The sequence below is a fragment of the Ornithorhynchus anatinus genome, chromosome 17 (assembly GCF_004115215.2).
Source record: "Ornithorhynchus anatinus isolate Pmale09 chromosome 17, mOrnAna1.pri.v4, whole genome shotgun sequence".
Lineage (NCBI taxonomy): Eukaryota > Metazoa > Chordata > Mammalia > Monotremata > Ornithorhynchidae > Ornithorhynchus > Ornithorhynchus anatinus.
This window is the reverse complement of record NC_041744.1, coordinates 21922422-21944398: the sequence shown is the minus strand read 5'-3', so window position 1 is coordinate 21944398 and position 21977 is coordinate 21922422. Positions and strand designations below refer to the sequence as shown.

Genomic DNA, 21977 nt, shown 5'->3' with positions numbered 1-21977 from the left:
TAATCAACTGTGTGACTTTGGGCAAAATTCTTCCCTTCTCTGTGCCTGTTACCTCATCTGTAAAATGGGGATTCAAACTCTGAGCCCCACGTGGGACAACCTTCATTCAGTAGTATTTATTGAGCGCTTACTATGTGCAGAGCACTGTATTAAGCGCTTGGAATGAACAAGTCGGCAACCTGATTAGCTTGTATCTACCCCAACGCTTAGAACAGGGCTTGGCACATAGTAAGCGCTTAACAAATACCATCATTATTATTATTATTATTATTATTAAAAACCCAAGTGTTTGTCTAGCGAATTAACCTCTCTCCCCCAGGTGGCGCTTCCGGCCTCTGAAAGGGGTTTGATAAAAGAATAGTTTTAGCCATTTCCAAATAGCGGGGAGCTTCATCCATCAGAGGCCCATCCCCTCAGCCCTCTGACCTGGTCGGGGCAGGCCGCCCTCTGCCCGATGTCCCGCTCCCGCCGGAGCCGACAGCGATAGTCACGCTGACCACCAGGGGCCACTCGCCGGCCAGCCAGCGGACACCTCCGGGCATGAGCCCTGAGTCCGGCTCCCTCTGTCGCACGGCGTCCTCCGGGCAGTGACCCAAACCTTGAAAGGAGGCGCCGCTCTCCTCTCGGCGGGGCCACGGGCGGACGTCGGGGAGGTCTGGGGCTGGACAGCGTTGAGCCAGGGCCTCCCCAGCCCAGCTCAGGACATACGTACCGCACGTAGCCGACGACAGGAGAATTCGGGGCAGCCAAGAGATCAACGGGACCTCTGGCCCAGAATCCCCTGCTCCGGGAATGAGGCAGGTTGGCCGTGGGGAGGCGAGACGCTGCGCCTGGTACCGGATTCCTCCGACACCTGCTGCGTGGGCCTAGCCCGCCCGGGCCCTCCTTCCTCCCCGGCCCCGAGCCGTCTTCCCCGCCGGCGGAGAACCCGCCCCGGAAAATTTACAGCCCCTCCCTCGGCGCCTGAGCCCCGCCAGCCCCCAGGTCTCCCTGCCTGCCAGGTGGCGGGGGCCAGTGATTCCGATTAAGAGGTGTCAATCAGCTTCTGCAGCTGGGGTGGAGGAGCCGGGCTTCCGAATCCAGGCTTATTCCCAGCTCCCAGGGGGCCGGGGAGGAGGCGGTGGGAAGCAGGGTGAGTCGAGGGGTCATGTGGACACATTGGGCTGCTACCCCCACTCCTCTGAGAGTCACAGTCTCCTCCTCCACCCGTGTCCTCCTTGGCGTCCCTCGCTATTCCAGTCCGTCCCCCCCGCCTTCCATGTTTTAATGGGGAAGGGGTCACGGCTGGGGCCGGGGGTCTGGCATTGGGCCTGAATCTTGGTCCCTTTGCATCGCAGACGTTCGTTATGTAGGTGTCTCCAGAATTCGTGAATGTTTTCCAAACCTAAACATCGGGAACTATGGCCATGAAATTTTTTTTTACCTCAACTTAATGATGTTGGCAATAATAATGGCCTTTGTTAAGCGCTTACTATGTGCTCAGCACTGTACTAAATGCTAGAATAGATACAGAATCATCAGGTCAGAAACAGCCTGTGAGCGCCATGTTAGAGACTGAGAGAGGGAGAATAGGTATCTTATCCCTGTTTTACAGCTGAGGAAACCAAGGTCCAGAGAAAGTAAGCACCTTGCTCCAAGTCATCCAGCAGTTAAGTGGCAGAGCCGGGCTGAGAACCCCAGTGCCCTGACTCCTAGGCCTGCACTCCCTCAATTAGGTCGCACTGCTTCTTCTTCTCAGGGCTCTGTCCCAAGCCTCTTTCTTGGGGTGCCTATCAATGTCACTGTCTCTCCCCCCTTGTGAAGATCTTTCCCTGCACCAAGGTCTCCGGGGTCAGTATCACTCCCTTTTGTAGTCTTCCCACAGGGACCCCACCCAACCTTGGCTGGTAGGCAGGGGGTCACTTTGGTGGCCTTCTTTAGCCCAGATCCTGCCACAGGGTCCGGCCCATCTACACATACAAGTGACCGGGCTGCGACTGAGAGCCTCGTGCTGCCTCCTCGCCTCTGCTCGTTGTCCCGTTCTATTCAGCGATAAGAGAGCAGGGGCACTATCTCTAAGGGACGATGAGGGGCTCCCCAAATCTTCCCCTCCCGGCTCTGGCCAAGGGCCAGAACAAAACGGAGCCACCTATGGATACGTGAGAGAAAAGTTGGAGTCGGGAGGACTGGCTGGCACATGGGTGCCCAATCCATCCGTCAGTCACAGGTGTTTACTGAGCACTTACTGTTTGCAGGGTACCGTGCTGAGCCCTCGAGAGAATCCATTATAGTGGAGTTGATAGATATGACCCCTGCCCACTAGGAGCTTACAATCCAGAGAGATATTCAGGGTGGACACAGTCCCTGTTTCTGTGGCGGGGCCTTCGCAGGAGGGAGAAGGTGGGGAGGCGGGGGGCAGTGGGACATAGGGAACAGGCCGAAGGCCGAGATCATGGAGGGGTTTCTGGTTTTAGCGAGGCCCGGACTTCTCCCTCGGGTCCCACTTGTGTGGTTCTCGGCCCACTTTGTCGCCTTTCTGAGACTGCTTCTTGATCTGTTGGGTGCGGTGATTCCGTCGTTTTATCTGACTCAGTTTGTACTTGACTCAGTCGGTAGCGTTGGCTGAGCACCTACTGAGTGCCCAGCACTGTTCTTTAATAGACTGAGTGCCCTCGGGAGCATCCACAGGGGTAAGAGACACAAGTGGTACTTTCAGAGAGCTTACGGCATGGCAGATGAGTTTACAATCGCTGCTAATCATCTTGCTTCAGACCTGGGTAGGCCGCGGTGACGGTGATGGGGATGGTATTGGTTAAGTGCTTACCGTATGCCAAGGACTGAACTAAGCGCTGGGATGGATACAAGATCATCAATGAGACACAGGCCCCGTCCTAGGTGGGGTTTCCAGTCTGAGGGAGGGAGAAAGGGTGTGGAATCCCCATTTGACAGGTGAGGAAACAGGCCCAGAGAAGTGAAGTGACTTATCCAGAGTCACCCAGCAAGCCAGTGGCAGAGCCGGGAGGTCCTCCTTGACTAAACCCCCACTCTCCTCTTCTCCTGCACCCTTCTGCGTCACCCCGACTTGCTCCCTTTGTTCTTTTCCCCTCTCCCCACCCCACAGCGCTTATGTGCATATCTGTAATGTATGTAATTTATTTATATTGCCTGTCTTTCCCCCTCTAGACTATAAGCTTGTTGTGGGCAGGAAATGTGTCTATTGTTGTATTGTCCTTTCCCAAGCAGTTAGTACAGTGCTCTGCACCCAGTAAGCACTCACGATTGAATAAATGAACGAAAACCCACTTCTGACTTCCGGGCCCTTTCCGGGCCACGCTGCTTCTCCCATGGTGGCTGTGCGGCTGAGGCTCGGCAGAAGATGGGAGATGGCATGGTGAATTCCCCCTGCTGTGTGTGTGAATGCAGGTTCGTTTGTTCACTCAGTTGTATTTTTTTGAGCACTTACTATGTGCAGAGCACTGTATTAAGTGCTTGGGAAAATTCAATAGAACAATAAGGTGGAAGAAGGGTACAGAGGGGCCATGAGCCCAGGCTTGGCTCAGGGCCCCGAGAGGCGGTGGGTAACACCACCTCTGTCCCCTCCTGCTGATTGAGGTCGTCACGTGTCTTCTTTCTTCTCTTCCTTCCAGGAAACTGGAGGGGTATTCAGGCAGTGGCTGGAAAAGCACGTGGATGCCCAGGGGATGATCCCTTCTCACCAGGTCACCCTCCAGTTCGTTCCCTCCTACGAGCCGGAGATGGAAGTGACCCCGGCCCGCATCCCTGTCGTCACAGAGACCGAGGGCTTCGCCTCCGAGTATTTCAGCATGGACACCTATCGGGAGAACCTGCGGACTAAGACGCTGGGGAAGGTGGTGCTGTTCGCCGAAGTGACTACCTCCACCATGAGCCTCCTGGACGGGTAAGAGCCTGGCGCGGGCTGGGCCCGAGCGCCGGCAGAGCGGATTGCGTCGAGGCCCACCGGGCTCACCCTCGGGCTGTCCCGTGCCCTGAGCGGTGGGCCCCTCTGGCCGCTTAACTCCCCGGGAGCCCCTTCACGGTGGCGGCACTGGTGGTGGATGCCACCCGACTAGAGCAGCGGAAGTAGGAATAGTAGCTGTGGGGGATACTTGCAGTACTGTGTGGGTGATGGTGCCCGTCCCGGTTGACCCCGTGGCCGGGGCTGAATCCGGCCCGGGACTCGGGAAGGTTGGGCTCTAAGCGCGGCCTCCATACGGTGGAGCAGGTGGAGCCTGGGACCTCCTTCCAGCGGCTCGGCTGGGTTTAGCCCGGCAGATGGAGGGGTCCCGTCTGGTACGTCAAATCCAGCTGATAGAGGCCGACGGAGCCGCGCGTGCCGCCGAGACCCACGCTCGCTCCGCTCCGGCCCAATTTACATTTTTCAACCCCTCCGTCATCCCCCTCGGACGCTTCGACATTTTTCCCTTGGCTGCCAGAGGTTTCCTCCGCCCTTCTGGTTTCCCGGGCTTTGATTAAAGCTTCCAAAATCCAAAACAGATGAAAAGAAATGCAACAGGGGGATGTCAGTTGCCGGGGCTCAGCGGGTAGGGTTGGAGCGGCGAGTCGGCGCGTCCAGGAGGCCCGGGGGCGGCGGCTGGCCGGTGGGCAGACCGGGGTGATGGATTCGGGGCTCCGCCGGCCTCCTGAGTTTCAGGGTGCGCTGCCCCTGGCTGACAGGTCCCAGGGAGACCCTGGGGATGGGGAGACATTGGAGGTCAAACACAAGGGGAGCTGGATTTCTTCAGATGGTGACGTTTTAAGAGATGCTCTAATGGAACTGTGAATCCACGGTCAGGTGACTGACGCTTGAAGGCCTTTCCTTCCGCTCACGCCTCTTGGGCCGCGCCTTCGCTTCTGAGAGGGTGACGGTTCCCCTCCCGGACAGCCTTCCCAAATGGGATGGGGCCCGTGGTGATGGGTTATTGGAGGGGCACCGCAAGCTGGGCGGGGTGTCCTGGAGAGTTTGGGGACCGGGTGAGGGGTGGGAGGTGCAGTCGTTTCGGTTAGATTCGTCTTTCCCATAAAGGGGACTCCTTTCATCCAGAACAGGGCCTCCTCCCCAGAGGCAGGAGTAGGGAGGCTGGAGTCCTAGCCAGCTGTATCCCTGAATCAGAGAGGTGGGTGTGCGTGCGGGCATCCGCCTGCCCGGTGCCTGGCCAGGGCTTGAGGGAGAGTCCTTGAGGGACCTAGCAGATGAGTGTTGGCCCTGGGAGGGAGCAGGCCCGAGACCCCCCAGGACAGGGAAATCAGTCAACCGGTGGTATTTATTGAGTACTTACTCTGTCGTACGTTCCCAAGCGTTTAGTACAGTCCTCTGCACAGAGTCGGTAGGCAAGTTCCCCGCCCACAAGGGGCCAGGCCAGGGGCCGAGGAAGCGGGGGGGAAGAGGTGAGGAGGAAGGGTCGGCTTCCCCTTGGACCACGTTTCCGGCCCCACCCTGGGGGCTCCTCTCCCCCCGAAGGCCCACGCGGAGGCGGGCGGCAGCACGGGGCTCCCTGGTCCGAATTGCATCTCGGGAATCTAACGGAAGAGCGGGGTCTGCGTTCCTGAAACCCCGGGGGAGAAATGAAAGCCGCTGCCACCCCATAAACCGGGCCAGGTTGGAGGAGAAACCACCCTCCCTGTCCAGGGGCTCGCTGCTCCTCGAGTCGGGAACGGAGGCAAAAACCTCAGGTGCCCGAAAGGTCCCGGGCAGAACTCCCGTGGGCCCCCCGCCGGCTCCCTCTCCGCCCCTGCCCCCAAACCCCCAAAGTGCTCCGGACCTGGGGAGGGCAGAAAGGGAACTGGAACTAATTTAATGGCTCAGTGACCTCACAGTAGAGAAACAGGCGGATTCTAATAGGGGTCTTTGTCTGCATTTCCACCCTGGCTGGTAACATGCCAGTCAAGAGTCCAGCTCCAGAAACAGGTGGAAACTATTAGACCTGTCATAAAGTTTGAAAAATTGATTCTCCAGCCTAAGTGAATAGATTGAACCTGACAGTGTTGTCCTACAGATTCTAAGGGAAAATTCTGTAGTATAATTTGGACTCCCTTGATTATTCATTAGCTCTCCAGATGGCCCGTGTTGATGTTTTGCATATCAGAGCACGTACCGTGTTATCGCTGCCCCGCGCTTCGCGTGCACGGAGGGAGCGAGCCGAGTGTGAATGTACCTATAAGCGGCTCTGATGAAGGCGCATTAGCGTGATTGTAAAAAAAAGGAAGGGTGCTTGGCCTAGCTACCCTGGGTTCTCTGACCTGACCTTGACACACTGGGTATGAGGGTGAACCCTCAGAGAAGGCTGGTGTTTAAGAAGCCCCATTTTTCTAGGTGAGGAGTGTTTTCTGTGTATTCTTTGCCACCTGGAAAGCAAGGCTTGAGTCCGGCCCGATGCTTCCTCCGCTCTGGTTGTCGGGCTCTGCTCCCTCCCCGAGAGCCCTGCTTGTCACGGGCGGTGGGATCCGCACCCTGATCCTCATGGGCGGGCGGTGGCCGAAGGCTGCCTTTCCGGTGGCGGCTTCGAGGCCCAGATGGGTTCGAAGGTTCCTGGCCGCTGCCTTGTAGTAGTCCCCGGATGTCGGCGGGCCTGGGGAAGGCAGAGATTTATACCTGGATGACCACAGTGGTGACATCCGCGCAGAAACAAGGACTCCCATTTTAGGTGAGAACCACCCGTAACCGGGCCTCGCCAAGAACTCTAGGGAGTAATGCACCTGCATTAGCTTGGTTAGGTGGCGCTCAGTCTGGGGTCCTGGACTCTGATGGCCAGGCGGTTGTTTGTCCTCCTGGTCTCCCCATCCCCGTTCAGTTTTTGGACCTCGGCGGCAGAAAGCCGAGGATCCTAGCCAACCGGTGGGCTCCCCGACCCGAGACTGTTGGGATCGGGCTCCCGGCCCGGAGCGCCGGGTGACCCGAGCGGACTTGGGAGAGCGCTTCTCCGGAGGCCCCGGTTCGCTGAACTCTGGATGCTCTGCCCTGGCCTCGGGCCTAATGAGTTTGGGGAGTGGGGCTCCCCCCGGATCGTGTGGGGGGTTAGTGACAAAGACCATGTCTCCCTCGCCGTGCTCCTTCCAAACCAAACAGGCCGGGAGGAGGCTCCCGGGTGTTGAATCCTTTTTGTGCAGCGATTGCATCGCATCGGGCTGGACCTCACACTCTCTGCTCTGAAACGCTCCCCCCCCCCCGCCAGATCGGTTTCTACTCATTCCCGGGGCCGGGGGGCACGCGCTGTTTCTGCATGAGGGGGATTCCATCACCCATCAGTCTGAGGCCCGGCATTTTTTCTGCATTGCACAAGGAGTCATTCATCACTTGCGTGCTCTTTTTCTCCCCCTTTGCTCTCCCACAAGAGTAGTCACATTAGCGAGAGGGAAAGTGATGAAGTTATGCCTGGCAGAAAGATACTTGCTGATCCTGTTTTTCTCAGAGGGGCCGCGGATGGTGGTGTGTTGGTGGTGTGTGTCTGTTCTTGCTCCCCTCCCTTCCCCGGCCCCCGAACTTGACCCGCCGGGATCCCACAAGCAGGCGACGCTTCCCGGGCGGGACGGTGCTAGCTGCCCGAGAGAGTGAATGGTCCGGCCTCCGAAGAAGACACTGTGTCTTCAGATGGCTGGGCTGGGGTGTGCAGTTCCGTCCTCCAGAATGGGCATTCGATCGTTCGATCCCAAGTTAGCCAGTTACATGCCTGGCAGCACCCGGACACCTGGAATTTCTGTGTTGCTCCCCGCTCCTCCACCCAGGCCAGCTCTTGGCGTCCAACTTCCCAGCTCCACATACTGGACGGTCTTCCCCCTTTACACCCGCTCCCAGCCCTCCCTGCCAGCGGGACAGCGAGCTCCACTAGGCTCTGCTCGTCTTAGCCAGTGGGGCCTGGGGGAGTCTTTCCTGGGAGCTGCAAGAGAGTCGTGGGAATGTAGGGGAGAAGATGGAGCCACGAGAGTGTCTGCTTTCCTTCTCTCTCTCTCCCTCTCTCTCTCTTTCTCTCTCCCCCTCCTTCTCTCTCTCTCCCTTTCCCTCTCTCCCTCCTCTCTCTTCCCTCTTTCTCCTTCCCTCTCTGTCCTCCCTCCTCTTCATCCTCTATCTCTCTGAGCACTCGCTGGGATTGTGTGCTTCCCGTCTCTGTCTGGCTTTGTCACTCTCACTCTGTCTCTGGGCATGTGAGTGTTTTCATAGTGGTAATACTAACAACTGTGGTATATGTCACTATGTGCCAAACACTGTGGCAGACACTGGGGTAGATACAGTACAGTCATACCAGGCACAGTCTCTGTCCCTTCCGGGTATCACAGACTAAAGGGGAGAGTGAAGCAGGCTTTGAATCCCCATTTTACACATGAAAAAACAGAGGAACCAAGAACTTAAGTGACTTCCTTAAGGTCACCCAGCAGACAAGTGGTGGAACCAGAATTAGAACTCAGGTCACCTGACTACTAGTCCTATGCCCTTTTCACTCAGCCTCATTGCTTCTCATCTCTTTTTACAGTCTGTCAGAAACAATTGCACGTCATCTTGAAAGCACCAAAGGCAAGGAGACTTTACCCTCTCAGGCTTCCCGGATTTTAAAATCTACGGCTCTCAGATGACATTAAGCGTCTGTAACCAAATGTGAAAGTCAGAATCCGGGCCTTCTTTCCTCTCCTTACCAAAGGTCTTGTTTCTCTCCCACAGTGCCCCAAATGAAAATATTTAAGTGCATGTAAAACTTCCTTTTGTGAGCCCGGGGCCGTGTCTAGGATTGGGGGTACGTGGGCTCCCCTTGGCTTCATGTTTGTGGTCCCCAGGACTTCTGGGGAACTTGTCTCCAGAGCGTTTCTGTGCTGCGATTGTCCGGTGTCCAGGATTCAAGCCTAGCATCTCCCGGGGCAGGGGACGGGCTGACACGGGCCTGGGTGGTGGCAGGGGCTCAGGGGTGCTGCCAGAATGGGAACGGGGCAGGAAAAAAGGATGGGTTTAGCATTCCCCACACTTTGAGAGCTCACTCCCTTGTCCTGCCTCCTGGGAATCCGAGCCAGGGCGCTGACATGGGTCTGCCTCCCTGCCATCCGGCCATCGGATTCTTGTAGTGAGGAGAGAAAGAGCCATTGGAAGAAAGAGCACAGGGAATACCTCTGTATACCTCTGTATATCTCTGTATTCCTCAAGTCACACACCCAGCCCTTCTAACGTTTCCCAGTTACGGCATCTATTGAACGCTTAGCCCGCCACCTCCCAGCCCGAGCTGGGTGCAGCCCGAGTCCGGAGGGGAGGCATTTTTCATTGAAGAAGAGGGCCCGGGGAGATGGCGGAGGGTTTGGAGGAGCTATGAAATGTGTGCCCAGTGATTCGATAGATTGGTTGTCGTGAAATGCAAAGATGGAAGCAGGGGGAGAACTTGGGAGCCCTCTAATTCTCGGCCTCCTTTTAGCTGATTGGTGGCCTTGGATCACTCTGCTAATCTAAGAGGGTGTACTCGGCATTCTGTCATCCCTGAGCCACCATTTCAAACCATTCCTTGCACTAACCAAAGCACTCAGTAAGCAATCAGTGAATACCATTAGTTCCTTTTATTGCACAGGGCAAGAGGGAAAAATGTGTAGAAATTAGGAAAGAAACTGAAAGAGTTTTCAATAGGGGTTTAGGTGAGGAAAACAGATTAGAATTTAAAGGGATTTTAAAGCCTTGTTGAAGAGAAGGTCTTTAAAAAAAAAAAAAAACCTCAAAAAAGAGGCAAACAAAGTCAGGTAGTTTTCGGCCGGGGGGGATATTGAGAGAGAGAATGTAATACCAAAAATGGTTATTAGGCAGATTCTTGAAGCAGGCCAATTTTCCTCATATTTATTCTTTATTCTTTTTTTTTTTTTACTGCCAGATTCTGAGATTTAATTTGTTTCTACTTATGTAATTTAGCAGCAAATGAAAATTTTTGGCGGTAAATGATGGCTAAAGATGGGACTGCACTGTTTAAAGGAAATGAAAGTTAGCGGAGACACGGCACTAGCCGCCGCAGGGCCAGGTTCCTTCTGAGGAATTTACGATCCCTGGCACGGGATCTCTAAGCTTCCCCCCGGGTCTTGCCTCAAACCAAGGAAAATGTGCCATCTTGGATCGGCGGCCCTTTGGCTGCCGCAGAGGCAGAGGAGCAGTGTGCTTATGATTGTGACCGTGATGATTATTGTTCTGCAAACACTCCAGTAAGCTTTGGGGAGACTGTAGAAGAATCAATTCAGACACAATCCCCGACCCTCAAGGGGCTTCACAATCTCAGAGCGGGAGATAAAGACAGGGAGCACCGAGACTGTAATTCAGCCAACTGGGAAGCGTGTGATCATTCTGCCTTTCAGAAAGTCCCCCAGTGAACCAGTCAAGCCAGTGGTGGTTGTTGAGCACTTGCTGAGTGTGGAACACTATGCTGAGCGCTTGGGAGAGTAAGAGAAGCACCATGGCTTAGTGGGTAGAGCACGGGCTTGGGAGTCAGGGGTCATGGGTTCTAATCCCAGCTCCGCCACTTATCAGCTCTGTGACTCTGGGCAAGTCACTTAACTTCTCTGTGCCTCAGTTACTGCAACTGTAAAATGGAGATTAAGACTGTGAGCCCCATGTGGGACAACCTCATTACCTTGTATCTACCTTAGCACTTAGAACAGTGCTTGGCACATAGTAAGCACTTAACAAATACCATCATTATCTATTATTATTATTATTACAAGACCCGAACCCTGCCCTTTGGGAGCTGTGAGTCAGAGGACCTGGGTTCTATTTCCAGCTTCATCACTTGCTATCTAGGTGACCTTGGTCACGTCTTTGAATCAATCAGTGGTATTTATTGAGCGCTTACTGTGTGCAAGAGCACTATACTAAGCACTTGGGTGAGTACAGTGTAACAGTTGTTAGACACGTTCCCTGTCCACAACAAGCTTACGGTCTAGAAGAGGAAGTTTTGATAAATGGTCAGGAGAAAACCTTTTCGCTTGCTTCCTCATCTGTAAATTGGGGGTGTAGTATCTGCTCTTCCTCCTACTTAGACTGTGAACCCCGTGTGGGACAAGGACTGTGTCCAACTTGGTTTTTCTGGTATCTACCCCAGCACCTAGCTCATTGCTTGGCACATAGTAAGCACTTCACGAATGCCCCAGTTATTAGTAGGGGAGAGAGATATCATAATCAAATCCAGGTAAGGGGAAGGTGGTTGTGTAAGTTGGACACTACTCTGGCGATACAGCCTTCAAGAACCCCAAACTGTCCTTGGTGAAACCCAGTCATCACATCCCCTGTTCTCTTTGGGTTTGTACGAATGGCAGGACTAAGCTCCCGCAATGCCAGCCCAGAGCCCCGGGACCTCGGGCCACCCTTCCACCCTTCAGAACCTGGATGGCAGAAGATTTGTGAGCTGCCCAGCTCTCACCAGAACCCCTTTTAACAGGATAGATTCACAGATGCCCAGTCCCCCTGAGGTGACCCATGGCCTTCTCTGCCGCGTGGACTGTTCGTGTGGCTAGTTCTCTTGGGTGACAACCTGCCGGATTTCAGGGTATATGACACAGCTTAACGTCATGATATTTCTCACGTGTGTGTGTGCTGGAAGGGTGGATGGGTTTTGGTTCTTGAGGGAGGGTTTCCTGATTTAGTGACCCGAAATTAATACTGGGCTGATGGTTCTCCAGTTTTGCTTCCCTTACACCACAGCCTCCCCCAAACTCCTCCTCCTCTTCTCTTTTCCGTCCTCCCCCCTGGGGTGGCTGCCGGGGTGGCTGCCGGGGTGGGGGGGGTCTCACGGCCGCCGGGCACCGAGAGGTCTGTGCCATCACTTGTTATGCCAGGCAGGCACTCCGACACAATGACATCAAACAGAACATTTTATGGAAGGCCAGTTGAGTCCTCCCAAATCTAAAGTCTGTTGCTGGGAGGCCCCCAGGCTTCATGAAAAGCAGCATGGCCTAGTGAATAAAGCACGGGCCTGGAAGTCAAAAGGACCTAAGTGCTCCAGCACTTGTCTACTCTGTGACTTTGGGCAAGGCACTTCACTTCATTTCTCTGGGCCTCAGTTACCTCATCTTTAAAATGGACATTAAGACCGTGAGCCCGATGTGGGACAGGGACTGCATCCAACCTGATTTGCTGGTATCCCCCACAGCGCTAAGTACAGTGCCTGGCAGATTGCACTTAAAAAATGCTAGAATTATCATTATTATTATTACTATTATTATTATTGTTCCCGCCCCCTGCTCAGAACTGCTGCACTACCTTACCAGGTCTCCGTGAGCATGGGCATCTCTTCTGAGCCCTGGATCTCGGTGGCAGGAGTAGTTGAGCTGGGAGACTGGACACTTAAAAACAGTGGACAGAAAGGCATCCGGTGCCGTAACTTTACCAGACGGGATGCAGTGGCCGAAAAACGGATCAGTGTCTGGCATAAAACTGGACAACTGTCCACTCTGGCCTACCCCTCCTTCCCCCCGCAACTCCAAACCCTCACATACATCCCAGAAATGAAATAGTAGTTACCGAGCTCATTTTGTCCATGTTGGAAAGTTATATCTTTCCAAGGGCAGGAGTCTTCTGGGAACCCAAGGCCAGTGAGCCCTTTTTCTCTCGGAAAGCCCGTCTCAGGCATCGCAGAATAGATCCGCGAGTGAGGCGGTGGTTTAATTTTACCATAATTTTAGACTTTTTCAGAACTGGAAATCAGATACAGGGGCTTTTTAAACTTTTCTTTGACTTGAATTTTTAACAGGCTCAGGCCCGTGTTTTTATTAAAAATTTGAACTCAGCACCTTCTTCGGAGTACAATTCCAGATGTGAGATAGAAGAGAAATTGTGGCAGGCCACCTGCTTCCTGAGTATTAAAATCTCCGGGGTGGCTGAGGTTCTGGGGCAGTGCATGCGGCAGTGAATAATTGTACACTCTTAACGCTCCAGATCAGGGCTAGTGTGGAGCATTGGTGACGGAATGCTCAGAACTTTGCTATCGCCGTCTGTCCGTCTGCTTTATCCCCGGTTTTCCAAATAATCCCCTTTTCCAGAGGGAGTCGGGGAAGACCATTAGGTAGAGGGTGACAGGGTGGGCTTGTGTGGACACAGCAGGGGCCAGCTGCTCCTGGAGCCGCAGTCCGGGGAAACGGACCGACTAGCTCCAAAGTACATCTCTTAACTTTCCCCTTCTTCCGTCAGTCTCTCCCCTGGGCAGTTTTTTTTTTTTTTCCAAAAAAAATGGCATTAGTTAAGCACTTACTATGTGCCAGGTATTGTGCTAAGCACTGGGGTAGATACAGGCTGATCAGGTTGGACACAGTCCATGCCCCACGTGGGGTTCACAGCGTTAAATCTCCATTTTAGAGATGAAGGTAACAGATCCAGAGAAGTTAGGCGACGTGTCTAAAGTCATACAACAGATACTGCCCACTCTTCCGAGCTCTGTACCGGGCAAGGCGAGGAGCAGCAGGAGAAGAAATAGCCTGTGTCCCTGAGTAGTTTGCAAGTCGATGGGGGAGACCCGATGAACAGAAACCACAGAGCATAACTTCAATCTTTCAGGAGACTGTCCAGAATACCCCCCAAGGTGTGGGCGATGAATAAGGTGTCAGGAGATGACGACACAGTCCCTCCACTTTCTTTAATTATTGAGCCTAGCAATGGAAAAAAATCCACGCAATCCGGATAATCAGGCCTCCAGGGGCTCTGGCACCTACATAGATGAAGGATCAGCTCATGGGCCAGGGTGCTGGGCTTGGACCCTGTGGTGACTATGGTAACTACCACAGAGATTTATCTACCTACTCTGTCTCCCTCCAGACTGTGAGTTCATTGTGGGCAGGGAATGCGTCTGTTGTTGTACTCCCACAAGCGCTTAGTACAGTGCTTTGCACACAGTAAGCACTCAATAAATATGATTGAATGAGTAGTCTGGGCCCACGTCTACACTGGCCTGGTCAAGGTGGGACAGTCTCAGAGAAGAAAGAATCAGACTCCTTCATCTGGCGATTTCAGTGATAGCTTTTAGGGGTTGAGGAGGGCTGAGGTAGGCAGATAGTTGAGGCCAACACGTCATTCTAGGCCCTGGTTTTCGGAATATTCGGTGCTGTCTTTTAACCTCAGGTGCCATAGGCAGAAGCAAATAAGCTAAAGACTTTTCTACACTGACCTGACAAAGTTCATGCAGCTTTATCCAGGGTCAAATCAGACTGCAGACAGAAAGTCAGGGGAATCTGGACCATGACAAATTTCCTGTGCCTTTGGGCAAGGCAACCATTCTCTATTTTCTCAAATTATGCTTCACTGTCCAGCTTTGAGGGCATCCATGCCAGTGTAGAAACAGCCCTAACTGCCTTTACATTGCCAAACGTGACACTGGAAAAATGTGTGCTTCGGAGAGTAGTGAAGATTGAATTCTGCCTAGCAGACCCTGAAAATATAAGATAAGTATTGTATTTGCGGGTGAATGGTGTGACCTCAAGAATCCATCAGAGCGGGAGAGTCATTGGAAAAGTGTCTTTTGGCAAGGTGAGGGGGTCGGTGCCAAGGAGAGAGCAGGGGGTGGGTATGGCCTCTTTGGTGTTCTTAGGCCTCTGCTCCTTATTTAAAATATTCCCTTACAGCCTGTCAGTCGTAAGTTTTCTATCTGTTGCCAAACTGTACTTTTCATAGTAAGCGCTCAATAAATACGACTGAATGAATGTTTTAATCCTGGCCCCACACCTTGTCTGCTGTGTGACACTGGGCAAGTCACTTCACTTCTTGGTGCCTTATCTGTAAAATGGGGATTGAGACTGTGAGCCCCCCGTGAGGCTTTTAACAAGGACCAACAATTATTAGCAAATACTATTATTACTATTCTTATTACTATTATTATTAACAAACCCCATCCTGACCTCAGGTGGCCCACAGTTGGGTGGGGGATTGGCAGTTCACACCCATATGGGTGTGCTTTTATCTCGTGATGGTAGGAGTGAATTGGAGAGACGAGAGTCCCGGGTCGTGCTGCTGGTAGGGGAAGGGATTGGCGTTAACTGGGAACAGCTCAGAGCAAGGGTCCTAGTCCTGTCATTTAGCTAACGAGGCAGAGTTGAAAGTGAGGGAATGTTCTAGATAGAAGGTGTGCAGGTGAAATGTCCAACTAGGCCGACATTATCCAGGCCAAGAAAGGTCAAGGCTGGATTTTCCCTCTTTTTCCCCCTTCCCTCAGAATCGCATCTCCTCTGGGGCGTGGTGACCGAGCCAGTTTTTCATGAAAGATGGAGAGGCCGAAACCCTCCTCTCGTGTTTTTTTTTTTAAAGCCCGTTTGGCCGTTGAGGGAAATGGAAAAGCGAGACCCTGAACGGGAAATGTTTCAACTCATTTCAAACTGATTTTATTGTGGTTCTCTGAAAAAACAAACCCATTCTGAGGGGAGCTGATTGAGTGATAATTTATAAGTAGCAAAGTGTTAAAGTCGATAAGTGCCTCCCACTGTGGAGAAAACTGCCTGTCCACGGCCGAAGAGCCGAGGCGTTTATTTTAATTCTGGGAAACATTTATTACTCCAGACTTTCTTCCATTCATTCATGATATCTGTCCTACCAGATGTGCCGGGTTCGAATTAGGCACGGGGTGTAAAACACGGTAATCCCTGGCTGGGTTGGTTTTCACGGAAGTTGATTCATGCCGCGGCGCTCCCGGGCCCCCTCCCAACCCTGGCCCCCTTCTCCGGCCCACCCCCGCCAAGTCCCATCCCGCCACCCGAACGAAGGTTAGATGCCGTCAGGCTCGAGGGCTCACCCTTTTTCCGGGTTTCTATACTTTGTCCCCCCCAGCTGCTTCCCCCCGCCCCCCGGCACCGTTTGAAACGTCGTTTGAAAACATATTTAAAAGGGCCACCCGGGATTTTACGCCGTAGCTGTGCACAACCCGAGAACCGTGGACCTTCCCTGACCCCTCTCCGGCATGGCTGTTCTCCCTGCCTTCACGCATTCTCCACTCAAGCCCCAAGCTGGCATTGGAGCCAGCCCACGAGAGTCGTCCACCGACACCGCTTCACTCCCTGGTCCCTCCGCCGGGCCGACCGTTCAGCCCCCAACTCGGGCCAGGCACAGAACAGGTCCCAGAAAACCCCCAGACGCTTCCCAGTTTACAGGGAGCAAACATGAGCAAAGGCTGACTACAAGAAGAGATAGGGACTTTTGGGTTACATTCGATCATATTTATTGAGGGCTTACTATGTGAGGGGCATTGTACTAAGCACTTGGGACAGTACAATATAACACACATTTCCTGCCCACAACGAGCTTACAGTCTAGAGGGGGAGACTGATGTTAATATAGATATATAAATGACAGATTTGGACGTTAGAGCTGTGAGACTAGGAGGGGGAATTAATAAAGGGAGCAAGTAAGTCAAAGCGACGCAGAAGGGAGTGAAAGAGGCGGAAAGGAGGACTTAGAGAAGGCCCCTTGGAGGAGATGTGCCTTCAATAAGACTTCGAAGTTGGGGAGAGTAATACCTTTTCGGTTGTTTGGCAGCTGATGGAGAGAACCATTACTGTTGAAAACAGAGCCAGGCACAATTTCTCTCTGTGTCCCCCATCATCCACTGCAGCAGGGGAAAGCGGTCATGTTTGTTTGGCTGACCAGATGAGCGGTTTCAATGGTTGGCCAGGAATACTAGTTTGGCTAAAGGGTTAGGGTTCGTAAATGTCCGAGGGAAGCTGGAAGGAACCCAAACAGTCTTGATTCAGGAGCCGGGGGCGGGCTGGAGAAGCAGCATGGCCTAGTGATGACGATGATGGTATTGTTAAGCGCTTACCATGAGCCAAGCACTGTTCTAAGCTCTAAGGACAGAGCCTGGAAGTCAGTAGGACCTGGGTTCTGATTCTGGCTCTGTCACTTGTCTGCTGTATGGCATTGGGCAGGTCACTTCACTTCTCTGTGCCTCAGGTACCTCGGCTGTAAAATAGGTATTAAGATTCCAAGCCCTACATGGGACAGGCACTGTGTCCAATTTGATATTCTTGTATCTACCCCATTGCTTAGTATAGTGCTTGGCACTTAGTAAGCGCTTAACAAATCCCACAATTATTATTATCATTAGTGCCTGGCACATAAGCCCTTAGCAAATACCATAAAAAAAAGGCGGGAGGGGGAATGCTGCTTTAAACGATCAGAGCAGCAGGCCGTGGGACGGGCCATATATATGTTCTCATTTGGTTTCCCAGGCTCGATGAGTCTTGGGTTTTCCCATTTTCTTTTTGGGCTTTGGGACTTGGCAGCCATCTTGCCCGGGATTCCTGGAGGAAAAGGAATGGGGGGGGCGGGGGGTCTCTCTCGGTGGTTTCTCCCTAACTAGGTGATTATTGCAGGGGCCCGGGGGTCGCCCGGGGGGGCGGTGCGGGGGAGGCATACAGCCCGGGCAGTCGGGGCTTGGGTTCTCTCCACGGCGGGGGTTGTATCACATTGCTTTCCCCGGTAGCCTGCCCCGAGCTCTCCCCAGGCGTTAATTGGGTTTGCAGGGTTTCAGAAGGCCAGTCTTGGTGTCGCACAGGTTATTTATGTCCTTCAGATACGTGGAGGCAGTGGTGTTGGTTTGTAATCCGAGATGAAATCCTATTTTAGGAAATCCCACCTAAGTTAAGGACCATTTGCGGGTCTCTCATAACCCGGGCTGCATACGTTCTGAATCCAGCAGCCCGTCCACCCCTCTGGCCCCCCCGCCTCCAGGTTCGTGGCATATTTGTAACCCGACGGGCTCCCACCAGGAGGCCCTCGGAGACCACTGCCCACTGCCAGTCTTTCCCTTGAGGGGTGGATGGCGTCCCTGATCTCAAGCAGCCAACCTATGGCCTGGGCCAGACGGGCTCGGTACAGCCCCGGGGACCAGAAGAGGCCTGTGATTTGTCTGGGTCCGTGGGCATGGCAGTCAATCAGTCAACCAATCAGTCATATTTATTGAGTCCTCACTGCGTGCAGAACACTGTACCAAGCGCCCGGGAGAAGACAAGACAGCAGAGTTGGTAGAAGAGTTCCTGGTCCACAGTGAGCTTCCAGTCTAGACGGGGAGACAGACATTAACATAAGTAAATGAATTATGGATCTGGACCTAAGTACGGTGGGGCTGGGGGAGGGATGAAAAATAGCAAATCCAAGCACAAGGATTACGCAGAAGGAAGTGGAAGATGAGGAAATGTCTGAAGGGTCCATGAGGGACATGGACTTTGTCCAACCTGATAAACTTGTATCTACTCCAGCGTTTAGAACCGTGCTTGACACGTAGTAAACGCTTAACAGATTCCCTAAAACAAATCAAGTGAGCAAACCTTCCTTCTGAAATGGGACTTAATAGTAATAATAATGCAGATCAATCAGTGGTGTTTATCGAGCACTTACGATGTGCGGACCACAGTCCTAAGTGCTTGGGAAAATACAGTACAACAGAGTAGGTAGGCACATTCCCTGCCATAAGGGGTTTACAGTCTAGAGGGGGAGATAAACATTAAAATAAATTACAGATATGGACATAAGTGGGGGGTTGAGGGTGGGGTGAATATCAAGTTGTTAAAGGGTACAGATCCAAGTGCAGAGGTGACACGGGGGAAATGGAACAGGGAAGTAGGATCATACTAAGCTCTTGGGTGAGTACACTGCAGGAGAATTGGTAGACACGATCCCTTCTGGAGCATTGTTTACCCCCAGGGTCTAATTCATTCATCGTATTTATTGAGTGCTTACCATGTGCAAAGCACTGTACTAAGTGCCTGGGAGAGTATGATATAACAATGCAGACACATTCCCTACCCACAACGAGCTTTTGATGTAGACGGGGGACAGACATTAAAATACATAAATTACAGATTACATTCTAATGGAGGGAAGAAGAGAGAGGTGGGGGATTATCCCCATTTTATAAATGGGGAAACTGAGGCCCCAAATGGGCAAGTGACTTGCCCAAGGGACCCCAGCAGACAAGTGGCAGAGCCGGGGTTAGAGCCTGGCTCCCAGGACCGTGTTCTGTCCCTCCACTAGGCGGGGGGGGCTGGTGATGGGGGACGGGGAGGGGCCTGGTGGTCAGAGCCAAGGGCTTCTGGCTCTTTCCTTCAGTCCACATGTCCTCATGACGCTATTGTGGCTTCCAGGGGAATGAGAATGTCCGCCTTCCTGGCGAGAGCCGGCATTCCGGCCGAAGACCGTCGGGTGGGAGGGAATGTCCGTGACAGAACAGTCTCTCAGAAGTCCAAAGATGAAGGTCAGGGCAGCTCAAGACCTTTTGCAGAGGGCTGTATTTAAGGGAAACAAGGAAAGCAGGGTGACTTTTTCCTAGAGAAAATGACCCCCAGATAAACAGTTCACAGAGCTTAGTAATACTGTGTTTTGGCTGAAGATGAAGAGAGCCAGCCTTTTACCTAGTCATGATGAAGGAAGGAAAATTTGTGGAGGGAATTTCCACCTGCAGATAGTTTGGGTTTTTTTGTGGGCAGGGAGTGTGTCCGTTCTTTATTTTGAACTCTGGGCAGGGAGTTTGTCTACCTTGTATGGTACTCTCCCAAGCGCTTAGTACACTCCTTTGCACACACTTAAAGCACTCAATAAACACCATCAATTGATTGATTCTTGATCACTTAGTTCAGGGCAGGCCCCTTATTAAATGCTATTACAACTTCTAGTACTGCTTCTATCAGTCAGTCAAAGCTATTTGGCACTTACTGTGTGCAGAGCACTGTCCTGAGTGCTTGAGAGAGCACAAGACAACAGAGTTGGTATTGCAAATGCTCAATAAATACCATTGATTAATTGATTGACATGATCCTGGCCCTGCCACCTTCTGCCACCTTCTCCTCCCTTTATGAGATCCCATTGGTATGGTCACCTGATGACCTTCGGAGCCTTCCGGCGGGCAGGTGCAGAGGACAGGGTCCTTGTGTCTCCGGGTTTTGGGTGGCACGTTCCTGAACACACATGGTAGTGTTGTGGGAGAATGATTTGTTGAGCACAAATGATGGAGTTTGCTTTCCAGAATTCGCCACCCCCCACCCCCTGAGGAATGCAAACAATCAGATTACGTCAACGGAAAAAATGAACAGAATCGAATGAGTTTGGAGTCTAAATCATTTAGAAACAGCGGGCCAAAGAGTAAGGTGTTTCTTGTCCGTGGGCATTAGGCAACAGAGTCCTGGCTTTCCATTAGTTGTATTGATAAGTGTTTTTCTTTCGTTGGAAAACATGATTTTTGGTAAAGTGCTCTGTAATCAATCAGCCGGTGGTATTTTTTGAGCGCTGACTGTGCAGAGCACAGCCCCGAGCACTTAGTGGGATATAGCAGAGTTAGAAGACACGATTTCTGACCTCGAAGCGTTTACGACCTAAAAGACAATTCCTCTGGGAAATAACCCGCCAGCCCGTTGGATAAGGAGGGAAAGTTCCGCTAATCCAAAGGGAATTTTCCGTTTTACCTAGAAGGTCTTCCCGAGGCGCAGAATGTTTGAGATACCAAGTTGTCTCACCACTCTGTCTCACCACTCAGCCACTCTATTTCAGCCTCTTCAAGGTCACTGTTAAAATAACACAGTGTAATTTATTAGCACAAATACTCCAGTGGCATTTATTCACCCCAGTGTTATATCAATCTATCCTTTATTATTTTAGGATTAGATTTCCTTGTACAACAAGAATGTTATGATTTTCTGCAGCAGGGTTTTATTAACCCCTTCCAAAATGGAGTGCCGGTTAGGCACTGCCCATCCCCAAGTCTCCTTCGTTAACCAAAGAGCAAGTCGGCCTGGCCCCCGGGGCTACTGCTCACCCAGTGTGGGTTAGCAACCCACTTCTTTCTCCCTGCCCCAGAAAAAGCATTTTCTCTGTTCGTCAGCCCCGGCCCCAGCCCCTGGAGTTTTTGTAGCCGAGACTAGGGCCCCCCCAACAGGTTGGCGGGAAACGGCATGAGCTCCATGGGACACTGAGGGGGTTAGGAGACCCCCATTCTAGCTCTGGCCCTGCCACAGACCCGCTGGCTGACCGTGAGCAAGTCTCTTAACCTCTCTGAGCTTCGGTCTCCTCATCTACAAATTGGGGATGGGGACCCTTCTCTCCCTTATCCCTAGACTATGAGCTCTGCGTCTGAGCTGATTTTCTTGTATCCGCCTCAGCGCCTCGCACCAGGCAAGTCCTGATGTGAACACCGGGAGGGGTCCGCCCCATGCGATCGGGCAGGGTGGCAGCCGGGCTCAGCAAGGCAGGGTCATCTGGACCCGCCAGGGCCGGTCGCTGCTGCCCGTGGCCTACGCCTGGCCGTGACTTCAGAGCCGATATCCATCAATCGTATTCCAATCAATGTCATTTATTGAGCACTTACTATGGGCGGAACACTGGGTTAAGCGCCTGGGAGAGTACAGCACCATAGGATTAGCAGACACGTTCCCTGTCCTTTATGAGCTTACAGTCTAGAGGAGAAGACAGACATTAACATAAATTATATAATATAGTTCCAAGATATGTATATAAATTCCAAGGTAGGTAGTCTGTTACTGCAATGATGGTGACCAGAACAGGCTGCCGTTTGTTAGAAGACGGGCCTTGGCAAGGGGACATGGTGGCCGGGGGAGGTCTAGTCAGGTTCCTCTTTCCTGCCCTGTGCCCCAGGGCTCAGGGACCGTCCCTGCTGAAGTCCCCAGGGGGTCTGGTGGGGGCAGAGAGGGAGAAGGAAAACCTTCCCCATGCCCTCACTCTCCCCCAGTCGTCTTGAGGCCCAACCCTGAGATTAGCCCCCAGGATGGACAGAATGAACATGTGGGGTGAGGGAAGGGGGTTGGCCACCATCTCTGGAACTGCCAGACAGTATCCGCATTTACCTTTGTTCATTCCCCTGCTAGCCTTTCGCCTCCCTTCTGGCTCTGTTGTGTCTTTCCCCTGAGGTAACCTGGTAGCGAGCGCCATCACCGTTCTCCCATCTTGCCGCAGGCCCTCTGGAGCCCAGGGTGACTCCTGGAGCAAGGTTCTTGTAGTCCGGAGTTCAAGGGAAATCAATCGTCTAGTTGGCCAGGAGCCACAGTGCATGGATTTC

The 21977-nt window shown here is 52.7% G+C and overlaps 1 protein-coding gene across 1 annotated transcript in view; it reads left to right on the top strand.

Moving 5' to 3' along the window:
* Positions 1-21977, top strand: part of HLCS (holocarboxylase synthetase) — a 73106-nt gene that overhangs the window by 17471 nt on the left and 33658 nt on the right. The window contains exon 6 of the mRNA XM_029082771.2: positions 3627-3898. Within this exon, the coding sequence (XP_028938604.1) occupies positions 3627-3898 (272 nt within the window). The remainder of the gene's footprint in view (positions 1-3626; positions 3899-21977) is intronic.